The 12,788-nt window shown below is 49.9% G+C and overlaps 2 protein-coding genes across 13 annotated transcripts in view; one reads left to right on the top strand and one right to left on the bottom strand.

Moving 5' to 3' along the window:
* The window catches only part of MYO9A (myosin IXA), a 188,701-nt gene extending 184,305 nt beyond the window's left edge, over positions 1-4,396 (bottom strand). For all 7 annotated transcript variants that reach the window (XM_063345594.1, XM_063345596.1, XM_063345599.1 and 4 more), the window contains exon 1: positions 4,270-4,396. The gene's annotated coding sequence lies outside the window, so the exon portion shown is untranslated. The remainder of the gene's footprint in view (positions 1-4,269) is intronic.
* A 208-nt stretch (positions 4,397-4,604) lies between these two features.
* Positions 4,605-12,153, top strand: SENP8 (SUMO peptidase family member, NEDD8 specific). Of its 6 annotated transcripts, XM_063346992.1 has the most exons (4): positions 8,224-8,494; positions 8,579-8,658; positions 9,196-9,345; positions 9,761-12,153. In XM_063346992.1, the coding sequence occupies exon 4, from the start codon at positions 9,804-9,806 to the stop codon at positions 10,440-10,442; it is 639 nt and encodes a 212-aa protein (XP_063203062.1). In that variant the 5' UTR covers positions 8,224-8,494; positions 8,579-8,658; positions 9,196-9,345; positions 9,761-9,803; the 3' UTR covers positions 10,443-12,153. The 6 variants fall into 6 exon arrangements, with proteins under 6 accessions (XP_063203056.1, XP_063203062.1, XP_063203057.1 ...); XM_063346987.1 differs by having other exon boundaries at positions 8,579-9,345; XM_063346990.1 differs by having other exon boundaries at positions 8,224-8,658.
* Positions 12,154-12,788: the final 635 nt, after the last annotated feature.

Here is a 12,788-nt window from a genome sequence, read left to right as displayed (position 1 = left end):
CAGAGCCCAAACTGCTCCCCTTTCCTTCTCTCCTTGCCATCTGCAAACCACGGGTGGAAGACAACTGATGTGAGACATCTAAAGCCATGAGGAACCCAGCCTGACCTCGTAGCCAACGTGTTCAGAGCAGGATTTTGGACCAAGTGACCTCCCAAGGATTATTCTAACCTAAGTGATCCTACAGCCCTCCATTGGAGAAAAGCCATAGAAATAAAAAAAAATTTAAAAAAAGAAAGAAAAGAACCTAGAAGCAGCAACATACAAGTGAGTAGCATTAAAATCATGGGACTTTTGTTAGAATAAAAAGCATTTGTGGCAAAGACAAACAGCTCTCACTTAATCTCTAAGACTTTTCCGTAAGTACCTGTTATAGGATTTCTTCCCAGAGAAAAAAAAACTCTACCATGATGACAAGCAGTTTAAAAACAGATAGAAAAAGGAGTTCAATTCTAAAAAAAAAAAAAAAAAAAAAAAAAAAAAAATCACTGTTCAATATGCTCTCCTTCTGAATGTTGATAATTTCTGAGCACATATGGTTTGTTGAGTTTGCTTTTAAATGTTTGGTTCCTAAGACACAAGAGTTAAGCCATCAATGCAATCACAGGAGTGAGACATACATCACATCATGGCATTCCACCTACCAAACACAGTAGCAAGATTTAATATTAAAAGAGTCACATAGAGAAAACAAAGACCATTCCATTTCCCTTTTTTCCTGTTATTACCCGTTATCTGGCAAGAGTTTCACATGTTTGGTTTACATAGTCTCAATCCTGAACACGTATACCCAAAACCTATGGAAAAATTTGGCCTGTGTTAAAGAAAAATAAAAGGGCCATAAAAATAATCTCAATTCTCATGATCTATACAGATCCCACCAGCAGCATTTCATCCTTACAATTCAAGAAAAAACCCAAACCTAAGCTTTCTGATAATCCCAGCCATCTAACCTGAAAACACGGCGTAATATTTTTGCAGCAGGAAGCTCAAACAATTAACAAGCTTCTTCCCAGAGCAGGGAACAGACACAGTCAAAATCTCTGATGATACTGCTTTTGTCCAAAGGAATGCTAGAGAAAGTCTCGAATTTGCAAATTTAAGCCGCGATCCTTTAAATATTTATGCTTATGTTTACTTTTTAGAGAAGGGAGAAATCCCATTCACTCAAGAGGAAGCTAAGCAAATGTAGGCACGCAGGACTCAAGCCTGAGAAAATAAGATGCTCTATTTAAACTCGACACAAAAAAAAAAAATAAAATCCATCTTCTAAAGCCAAAACCTGTACCCAGCCCATCTTGGCGAGCCAGACTCCAGGACCAGGCTGGGAGCTTCATAAAGTACGCAACAAAGGTGCCTTCAACCTCAGGGTGACACAACAGCAAAACAACCCATCTGAAAACAACGGGGTTCCTTCCCACAGACGGCAGCTCTTCTCAGGCCTGCCTTCATACTTCTTGAGTATTTCGCATGCAAGTGGGACTGCAATCCCATTTTATTTATAAACCAACAGGACGCAGGAATTTCTGAAATCGAGTTTGACCAGCTAAGACACTTCAAGAGGCTCAACGACCTTGTTTTCTCCCTAATGTATTTTTAAAGGAATTGTATCCAAGAGCTCCATGGTTTGGAGCGAGAACTAGAATTTGCCAGAAAACAACCATCCCAAATGGCTTTAGAAACTCTCAGATCACATTCACTTGCAATTTTGCTAGACTTGGAGGTATTTAAGGCTTCAGGACTACATGGCGCACTTGGTCCCAAGTCTGTAATGGTGAACCCTGGTCTCCCTCACCAGCTGCCCAGCAGTGCCCAGCTGCAAAACCAGTGGAGGGACCAGCACCCTCCCTGTGCTCCCAGTACTCCCCCTGTTGACTTGCCGATGATGCAGAGGAGCGATCTGTTCTTCCATCCAAGGCCGGATACCATCCTTCTAGAAATCAAGCCGCACACACGGGCAATTAGGATTTCTAGTACAGCCCTACCTCGAAATGAGCTAAATTAAGGTTGCACAGGTAACCTCAGGTTTCACATTTCCTGCCTAACCTCGCATGCTTCACATCCTCAGGGGTTTTCTTGCAAACGTGACGAACGCTCACTAACATCACCATGAAAACCCTAGATAAAAATAATTTAGGCATAAAACATTTAGATGGTTAGCTTTTCCTAGCCAAAGTTCCCAGATGTTTGCTAGTCTGAGTTTTAGGTGGCATATATAAGTGCTGGTGTTTGTAAAAGATACCACAACAGCAGATGTCACATCAGCCATTTCATATCTTTCAAATTTAAAATGCAGCTTCTCCACCCCAAAAAAAAGATAAAAACGTGAACTTTACGAATCGTAACTAGATCTGTGGATGCACAGAACTCGTCCGAGGCACACTCTGCAAAGCTGAGCCTACATTTTAATACTTTTAAGAAAAAAAATAAAGAGAATCAAGGCATTCAATCAACCCTTCTTTCACACGTTTCAGGGGCACCACTGATGGGCCTTTCAATAAAGATGAAGCACCTCTAAAACCATCCTGATTTATATATCGATTGCAATGAATAAATAAACAAATAAATATAAAAAGTTGCATCATCATTCATTGACCAGGAAACAAAAGCTTATTAGTTGTGTGCCAAGGCTGCTGAATTACCTTCCCTACCATCAGCAGCCGGACTGACGGCTTCCAAAATGATCTCGGGGATGAAAAAAATCACAACCAGGAGTGAGAGCGAAGGCTGGGAACACCTTCATAAGGGAAAAATGCAAAGGAAATCCTCTTATTTTAATGAAAAAAAAGTTCAAAAAATGAGAAAAGCCACTGAAATGGGTACATTTACTCAAAGATGTAGGGGAAATAATTATCGCGTGACTCCAGGACGACGGGCTGAAGAGGAGATGCTCGTCAGTGATAACGCAGCCTCTCTGAGCCCAGCTGGAGCTTGCTGGTGGTTAAGCTCAGCTCGGTAAGATCTCGCTTAAGCATTCACAGCCCATCACCACAGCGTCCACGCACCTCTCATCAGGGGAGTCGAGAAGACGACGCTCCCCTGACACTTCCTAGCACTCCCCTGGGAAAAGAGCTGGGAAAATGCTCAAGCCATCCAGAAACCCACTTCCCCAACTAATAATCTATTTACCAAGCGATTTAATAAAGCGCTTCGTTACCGATTTAGCAAAATACCGTGCTGCTTTCTCTCCCCGTAGCAGTGCTCTCCTCCTTCCTTTGCCGCTACGTGATTATTTTTTTTATATGCCGATGGGCAGGGTAACGCATGCTGCAGCAAGGGATGTGAAAGCCATGATTTCTGCTGAGCTCACGCTCCCGACTTTATTAATCTCAGCTTGATTTCAGGATATGAAAACGTAAATGGAGGAGGAGGAAGCCGATCTATAAGCAGAAGGGCGGCAAAACGCCCGGCTCTGAACTTACGGCAGGTCCTACCGCAAGTCACCTCGGAGGATTTTTTTGGGGTGGATAAAGCAAAAGGCCGTTTTGGCTAGATTTAGGAAAATTCCAGAAAGAAATAGTGAGTGTTTTAACCTTCGGAGGAGCAGCGCTCCCAGAAAGGTCCGGTGTGCAGGGGAGCGAGCCGCCGCGGGTTGTAACGCTGCATTAAAAAACAGAAATCCCTCATTACGACGGGGTGGGAATCGCTAACGATGCTCTGCTTCAGCGGCGTAACGGGCTCGCCGAAGCCGACGGCAACCCGCTCCCTCCGCAATGTCGCGGCGTGGGGGCCGATTCCCCACCCGCGGGCGGGGGGGTTGCGGGGATGCCACCCACCCACTGGTGACACTGGAAACGCGAAAGGGAAGGCGAAAGCTGCCCACCCATCCACCACCCCACCTCCCCGGGCTGGTTTTGTTTCACGTCTGGCGTGTCCGACCCACCCCAAAGATGGGTGTAAACGGCACCGGAGGACTGAGAACCGGCAGCCCCGCTCGGCGCTCCCAGGCGTGGGGCAGCCCCCGCCCGCTGCGGAGCCGCCCCGCACCTCGCACCGGGGGAGGGAGGGCGGGGGGGTAGCCGGTCACGCGTGGGGGCGAATCTCGCCATCTTGACCCGCTGCGGGAACGGACGGACGACACCCCCCCTTTCCCGACGCCACCGGGGGGGACTCGCTCTCCTCCGACGAACAAAGGCGGCACCGGGGCGACGCTCCGCTCCCGCCTCACGCTGAGGGGGCACGCGGCCCCGCGCGCGCTCCCCCCTTCCTTCCTCACTCACACACCCACCCACCCACCCCACCGGAGGCCCCCGCTCCACCGCCGCCGCTCACCTGGGTGTCGGGGCGCGGCGCATCCCCGCTCCGCTCGGGGAAGGGAATTCCCGGGGGATGGGGACGGGGAAAAGGGGGAAGGGGAGGGGGAAAGAACCGGGGAGGGGGGGAGGAGGAGGAGGAGGAACGGGCGCTCACGCTCCCGCCGCCGCCGCCGCCGCCCGGGCGCTGCCCGACTGCCCGCGCGCGCCGCCCTCGCGCGCGCGCCGCCGCCGGGAGGGGCGGGGGGGGCAGGCGCTCACTTGGCCACGCCCATCACTAAGCCACGCCTATCGTATGTTCACGCCCCTTGTTAGGCCGCGCCCATCTCGAGGCCTCGCCCCCTCCGCGCGCCACACTGGCCCCTCCCGCGCCTGCGCACAGCCGGCTCGTTACGACGCGGCGCCGGCGGCTTTACGGTAGCGCGCGGCAACGGCGCGGCGCGGAGGGCGAGCGGGCGATGCGGCGGCAGGTGAGCGGCGGCGGCGGCGGCAGCAGGGCCCGGCGGGCGTTGCCATGGCAACAGCGGGGGCGGCGGGGCCCCGGTGGTGGTTGCCCTGCTAGGCCGCAGCCCTTGGGGGGGGTCCTTGCCGGCCTCCAGCGGGCCCCGGGTCTTCACCGCGCGTTTTGAGGGGAAAACGGTGAAAATCGTTAAACGTAAAGATGCGTTACGGGCACCGGGTGTTGAGCCGGGGCTGGCCCCCGGGCACCGCTTGGCCTAGGGGAGCTGCCGGCCGGTCCCAGGCCTTAGTCCTGAGACTGACCCTGACCCCAGCCCGCGCCCCGCCAGCCCGGGCGGACCCGCTCCTCTCCCCTTAATTCTCATTTATTTCCTTAGAAGCTGCAGTGGGACAAGGGAGCTCTTCCCGGGGGGCAGCTGTCATGCTCCGATCCCAACCGGCACCGGGAGAGGCTCGGGGTCTGGCACGTCACTCCTCCGGCCACAGAGCAATGGCAGCCCTGACCTGTTCCTCTGACCGAATTCCTTCTCCTGACCCAATTCCTGCCACCTTTAGGTCTTTCAGGCAGATGGTATTCCTTCCCAGCACTTCCCGCTACTCTCCTGAATAAGCTTTTTCTCAAAGCTGGCCAATGTGAGCCATCGACAGCCGGTTTAGCATCGTTTCGATGGGTTTCCTATCGTTAACTCTGGGAGGGTCTCGTTGCCATCTCTCGTCCCCGGGTGCTCAGGTCACTGGGGCTTTTCTCCTGTTGAACCTAATGCTTTGTTCAGTCCCATCCTGGGGAGCAAAAGACGTTTGATTTAGTAGCACTCGGTGTAGTTCCTCCGGCTTTTCGTTTACCGCCCTGTGAGATGCTGTGAAACAAAGCAGCGTTCTGGAGCTCGGTTGTGTGGAGCAGCTGCACATGCCTGTTTGGGGAATTCGGAGAGAACAGAAAGGTTTGGGCATTGTCTGTGCGTGCAGAAATTATGAATGTTTTCTTCTGGGCCTTCTGGAATTCAGGGCCTACTGACCCTGCAAAGGTTCTATAATACAGGAATTATAATCTATAGACTACTAAGACATTGTTTATATTTAACAAAAAGAGTAAACAAGTACGCTTCTTCTCTAGCTTAGTTGTTTATTTCTGCTTGAGTTTATTCTCTGGCTCAGTTAGGAGAGAGAGAAGTATGGCAACTCAGGTGCTGGTGGCCCAGCCCAGCTCAAGCTCTTGAATAGAAATTGATGTTCCTTGTCTGATCTTAACAGCGACCGCTATTAAGAGCGCTGACACGGCATCTAAAAACTGTATTTCCAGTAAAAGGGAATGGTCGGGTGGTTAAATCACGGGGCTTTTTACACTTGATCCTTCCAGAGATCTCAGCCAAGCCACTGAAAACTTCTCTGTCCCTCTTACTCTTTCCCCAGTAAAGTCTGAATAATTTGCCTTTCAGGTGGCCTTCTGTATTACCTCATATTCTTTAAATTTGGTACAGGAGTTTAGTGACATGGCACCTTAAAATATTCACTCTGGATGCTCTTAGCACCTTTAATTTATTAAAACAGACTTTAGGAACCTGATTCATCCTTAATGTATGCCCTCTTTGCTCCATCACTGCCTATTTACGCTCAATTACTAGGAAGTTTCATTCCCTGGCTCTCAAGTGCTGCCTTCAGAGGGCAAGGCAACAATTACATGCAGAAGGTATTTCTCTTTAATGTTGTGAAAATAATAAGTTTGGGTTGTTGTTTCGTGGTTGTTTTTTTTTTTTCAAGTATTACAAAACGCAGCCTTTGCCTTGCATCCTGGACACGAAGGAGGCCCATCAGTTTATGGATCAAACCTGCGCTAAGGCTGGCAGCTTGTTTGTTAAATTGTTATAACTTAGAGGTGAGAGAAACTTGACTTCTTGCCACATCGATGCAAGACGGCACCGGTTTCAAATCTGTAAACAAAATGGGCGGTTTCATCTTGGTTGGCTTGATGACATTTTTATTGAAATGCTCCTTTTTCTCTCGCCGGTGTTCTCATCTGAGCGCTCGAAACGGGGCAGACGAATATCCCTCCCAGAAGCTGAGGATTACAGAGAGCTTGCACAAATTCCAACTACTAAACTGCAAATAAAATGAACGAACAAGCCTCTTGCTGGCAACCTACAACAAATGTTCCAGGCCTGCGTCTCTATTTATGGCTATTTTTATGAAAACTTCTGAACAGAGTGTGCCTGAGCCTTCAGGAAGCAAATCCTGGCTGTGTCTGAGCAGAGCTGCTTGCGATCTGTGACTGGATTTCAACAACCCTTAACCTCAAAGGTGCTCAGATCCACGCCTCAGCTTCTCTGTAGATTCATCTTGAGGTTCTCCCGAACAAAACCACCTCTCTGAGAGCTTTTCACAGCTCCTCTATGCTTTTTTGGTCCGTTGCTTACCTTAAGTGGCTCTGAAAGGCATCCCAGCCTTCGAAGGGTTTTCCTTTAAGCTGGGCGCTGCGCGCTGTGAGTCATCCTGCAGAACTCAGAAGCAGTTTCACAAATACCAGATGGCAATAAAATTAAAAGTAGTAGCTAGTGGCAATTAAGCATTTGCTATAACCATTCTCCCTTCCTGACTGTAGGAAGCTGCCAAGTGTCTCTTTTTTTTCTCTTTGACTGAAAAAAAAAACCAAACAAACAGTGTTTCCGCAGAGTGGAAAATTAACAGAATACAGGACTCACGCTTCCTTCCCTAGCCTGTAATCCCGTTCGGACTTGAGTGGAAAGCTATTTGCTGTATTTCGTACATCTGTAGGAGAAGATGGAGCAGAAAAAAACATGCAGTAAAGGAAAATTTGGGGCACTGTATGGGCACACGCAAAAAGTATTTGAGCAGCAACCCCGTAAACCCCCCCAAACCAGCCACTTCTAGGCTCGCAGGACATTCAGCTCTTTAAACAAGAGGATGTTCGGGCATGCTACAGAGTTGCTGGGACTTAGTTTGGATTTTTTTGTTTTGTTTTTCTACTGCAGGCTCTTGCAAAGGATTTGCTCCACAAACTTGGAAATAGTTTGAGTTCATTATAACGTAGGAAGCATGTCCAAATACCATTGTGTTTGGCTCAGTATAAATAACAATGACTGCTCCCCTTCCTTTTCAGTGACTCTTGCTGCTTGGCATGCCTCGGACCTATCAGCGATACACAAATAGTTATTAGCATTTTCAAGGCCCAGATACGCTACCTCGGCCCTTCCTTCCGACGTATTACACATCCAGCATGCTTCATCCAGTCGGTTATTTACAAGTCACATGCGATGTGAGCTTGCCAAGATTTTTTCAAGATAAATCTGTCTTAATTTATGCATACCTGGCCGGGAAGGACCTTTTCATGATTCACATTGCAATAAGAAGCACAAATCTACTTATTCCTAACATGTAAACAACACAACACATGGGATTTTTTTATTTTCCCCTATCATAATGGAGAATTAGTGTCCTATTTATAGTGAATCGTATTAAAGTGATCTTATCGTTATTCACTTTCACACGGTGCTTTAAGAAATCCCGAGATGTTTTTGTGCTGCGTTTGGCACAGAGGAGGGAAGGGCGAGGCCAGACCAGCTCCACATCACCGCTGTCCCGAGCTGCGGCGTTTCTAGCCCTGTCCTGGCAAGGAGAGAGGAAGCGTCGGGGGCTGTTGGTGCATCGCAGCAGCGGAGGAGCCCGGGCTGGGGAATGCGAGAGCAAAAGGAAAAGTGGGGCGGATATAGGGGGTTTAAATCCATAGTTTCTCTCCAGAAGATCTCCTCCTAAATCCTAGACTGATGCCAGTGAGTATTTTGCATTGTCTATTGAGTAGCACCTCCTAGTGTGCTGTGCAACGTCTTTCCTAAAACATACTTTAATTCCCCCAGGATGTGAAGGCAGCAAACGCAGCAGCTTATGAAAAGGAATTATATGACTGGTAGAAAGACCAGAATTAGTGGATACTCAGGTAACCTGATAAACGGAAAGGAGGAAAAGCCTTGCCTGGAAGACCTGTTGAAGCCCCTTGAGTACATCCTCAAACACGTGGGTGGGGAGAACCAGGTTCTACAGTCTACTTGAATTTCCAGGCGCCTTTTTAAGCGTGAGCAGCCTCTATTTCTGGAAGGCAGGCGCAGATGAAGAGGGAAGAACATAGCCTGGACAAATAACAGAGTAAGAGATTGGAAAGAGTGGGTCAGCATGACCCACGGTTCGCAGGTGGCCTTCACCAGTGGGAGCCTGCAGGGATCTTCACCCCTCAGTGTACCCAGCTCTCCTTTTGTGAGCAAAATTTTAACAAGTTAAAACCGGAGCTAAGAAAAATGATAGGTATTTTGCGGACTGTCCAGCTTTGGTGGTATTTGAGTTATTGAAATCTGTAGCGTCTAGCTAGAGAGGTGTCCTGAGGATTCCCACGGTAGGGAACTGGTTTGTTTGTGATCTTGCTTTGTTTTGTTTCTCCTTACTCACCGCTGCCTTGCCTCCTGTGCTGGCGGGCCAGCAGGTTTTCCTGGAACAGGTCACGCGTCTGGCACCGAGCTGTGGCACTCTCTGCTAGGCGAAAGGGACCGTATGCCTGTCAGACAGCCCCGAAAAGACTTTTATTTAAGGAATACCAGTGATGCAAAGGATTACAGTGACTGTCACTGTGCAGGTAAATACTGAAACACCAAAACACCAACCGACTTTGCCCAGATCACGTATGGTTTCTGTGCAAAGCAGAGAACTAAAGGCGTGCCTGCAGTTCCTGAGCAGGAACTGCTTTGAAATCACTTTGCTTTGAGGTTAAGATCATAACGATGAAACGTTTATCTAATCGGAGCCACGCATTGCTCCTAGAGCAGCAGAAGAGCCCGGCTCAACCTGTCACACACTGCAGATGAGAAGCTGCCTGTCCTCCATCTGCTCATCTGGCAGATGGTTCAAATGCCAGTCCTTCAAATATCCATCTGGGAAACCTGGGCTTTGGCTCCCTGCTTGCTGAGCAGAAACTCAAGATGTTTGTTGCACTGTATCTCGTCCCATGTGTGATCTAATTCCTTAATTTATCTCCCCTTTCTACATTTCAGCTTTTGAAGTCTCCTGGAGTGCTGCAGCCGTGACCTGTGCAGGATGGACCCCGTTGTTCTCAGTTACATGGACAGTTTGCTGAGGCAGTCGGACGTTGCCTTGCTGGACCCCCCAAACTGGCTTAACGACCACATCATTGGGTTTGCCTTCGAATACTTCGCCAACCACCAGTTCCAAGAATTTAGCGATCAGGTTTGTTTTATCAGCCCTGAAGTGGCTCAGTTCATTAAATGTGCCCTTAGTCAGGAAGAAATAGCCATATTCCTTCAACCGCTGGACCTTCTCCAGAAGAAGCTGGTGTTCCTGCCCATCAATGATAACTCCAACCAGGTCGCTGGGGGCACCCACTGGAGCTTGCTGGTTTATTTCAGGGACAAGAAGTGCTTCGCCCATTACGATTCCCACAGTAAATGCAACTCTGTCCACGCCAAGCAAGTGGCAGGGAAGCTGGAGGCCTTTTTGGGCAAGAGAGGGGGCAAAGCAACCTTCGTGGAGGAGAAGGCGCCTGCCCAGCAGAACAGCTATGACTGTGGGATGTACGTGATCTGCAATGCCGAGGCTCTCTGTCAGGGATACTTCAGGGACCGGCCGGAGCCTTTGCTGCAGCTCCTCACCCCCTCCTACATCACACAGAAGAGATCCGAGTGGAAAGCCCTGGTCACGAAACTGGCACAGAAGTGATGGAGATGCAGCTCTGGTTCCGCCCCCCCTGCAAAAACTGCCTTCCCCATCCACGAGGCAGCACCCCCAGTGCCTGAGGGAGATGCTCATGCGCAGGATTGTCCCAAAGAAGAAGAATGTAACCCCTCCAGCATGGCTACACCCCCCAAACACCCCCTTCCCTTCTGGAAAAGCCTTAGTCCCTTCTGGAATTCACTGGCCTTTGAACTTCTAATGAGAAAAGTCACTTTCCTTTCAAAGAAACCCTCCTCTCAATGGTGAAGTTTTACACTAATTGCTGTGGCAAAATGGGTTGCTAAAGAGACTTCTCCACCTTTGCCCAGCAGGCAACACGCCCTCGTTTGGTGGCTTTAATTGGCCACAGGCGTTGCTGTTCCAAGCCCGGTTTAGCAAATGCCCTTTAAAACCGAGCCCCCAAATGCTTTATCGTGGCTATTCTAATTTGTGCCTCCTGCTAGTGGTATTTGAGCAGCCTAGGATTTAGCAGCAAGGATGTTTTTACCCCTGAAAACCTGATGCTGGAATGTCGATGTCAAAAGACGAGACTCCCGAGGAAATGCTACAATTAATTAAAGAACGGGGCAAAATCAAAATCAGTTTTCTTCAGATAGATGCTCCTAGGCTGAACAGCGATCGCTTTTTTTTTTGTCCCCCGCCCCTGCTCGCTCTTATTACAAATTAAAACCTGACTCTGAACGGCTGGAAGATTAATAGGAAGCTGAGAAACCCAATCCTAGGAAAGGAAACTTAATTGAGATGAAAAGTGACACTCACTCTTTGAAGTTGAGTTGTGGTTTTTTTTTTCCATTATGATTTTAGGTCGTCTCCATTTGGAGAGGGTTCGTCAGCGCTCCCCAGCCCTCGTTAGTGTTCGCTGTGCTCAGAGCGTACGAGGCGGTCTCTGCTTCCTCTAGCACAAAACCAGTTCTGTTACTCCAGATAAAAAACACACCAGGGAGAACAAAAGGACAGAGTTTGAGGTATAAAAGCCAAAGATAACCGCCATCTCCTTGAAACCCAAGAATTCCTTAATACGCTTCTAATCGAAACACTTTTCCTCCTGTGCTGGCTGATGCCTGGGATCTCAGAGCAGATCCTCTCGTTAAGGCAGGCTTAGCAGTGGGGAAAATAAAAATTAAAATGAGACGTAGTTGCAGGATGATCTCTAACCTCCTGAGCAGCAAAGCGCAGGTTGCTCAGGTGGCGTCTGGCAGAGCAACCGCCCCCCAGCACGCCAACGGGATCAGGGAAATCCAGGTTAAATACAGCCCTCGGAAAAGGGGGAAGGATTAGTTTGAACTTTGCCCATCTTATTGCCACCCCAGCCCCACGGCGTGTTTACCAGCGCAGCGCCGAGGGCGATGAACTGTAGGAAGTTCTTAAACTTGTTGCTGAAGGTAAGTAGCCACAGCCCAAAACACTCTCCAAAAAACACCCGAGCAAACTCACACAGACAGCGGAGGGGCAAAACGAGGGTTGGGATCGTTCCCGTCCTTCCGAGGCTGCCCAGAGGGGAGAGCAGCCAGCGGGCCAGGGCATCCCTCCCAGCACCAGCCCTCCCTGGAAAACCCCTTCCACTGTGCTCGGACGGAGCTGAAATGGCATTGAGCCGCTCGCTGAAGGGGATTCGCGTGGGGCTTCGCTGGAGCAACATCACTGCCACGGCAGGAGGCTGCCTTTCTCCCGGGTCCGGAATAAAACTCAACCAAACCGTGCGCTTGTCAGCATTGTCCCGTCTCTTGTGTAGGTACCTGCTAACAAGCGGTGGCTCCCGCTGCCCCACGGTTTCTTGTGTGATGGTGTCGCGGCCACGAGGGTGTCACAGAGCCTCGGGTCGCCGCGCCCTGCAATGGGTGAAACCGAGCAGAAATGGGTCTTGGGAGAACCAGCGAGCCTGGGGACAACTCCGCTAGCGCCTTGCGCCATAGCAGGGAGGCCATATGGGCTGATTTACTCTCCTAATCCTATTTTAACGTGTGGATTTGGGCTGGGGAGGAGCGCGGGGAGAGGGGAGGCAGGAAGGCAGGATTGTGGGTGCGACCAGGGAAGCATCGGGGGGGACTCAAGAGCAGGGGCTGTGCTCAACCAGGAGGCAACCCGCTTTCCTTGTCTCCGTCCCCGAGGGATGGGACAGGGCTGGGACAGGGCTGCCAGAGCCGGCAAGGTGAGCACCCAGGGCCATTTCCTGCACCCGAGGCTTTTACGTGGCATTTCTTTACACAAAGAAAAGCAAATAAGCTCAAGCAGGGCGTCACCGGGAGAGCAAACACGCCACCGACCAGGGAGGCAAACACCAGCTGGAAAACAAAACCGGAGCCTTGGAACCATCCCCGGGCAGCAGGGACC

Source organism: Chroicocephalus ridibundus, chromosome 9 (genome assembly GCF_963924245.1).
Source record: "Chroicocephalus ridibundus chromosome 9, bChrRid1.1, whole genome shotgun sequence".
Lineage (NCBI taxonomy): Eukaryota > Metazoa > Chordata > Aves > Charadriiformes > Laridae > Chroicocephalus > Chroicocephalus ridibundus.
This window is presented reverse-complemented; position numbering and strand designations above follow the sequence as displayed.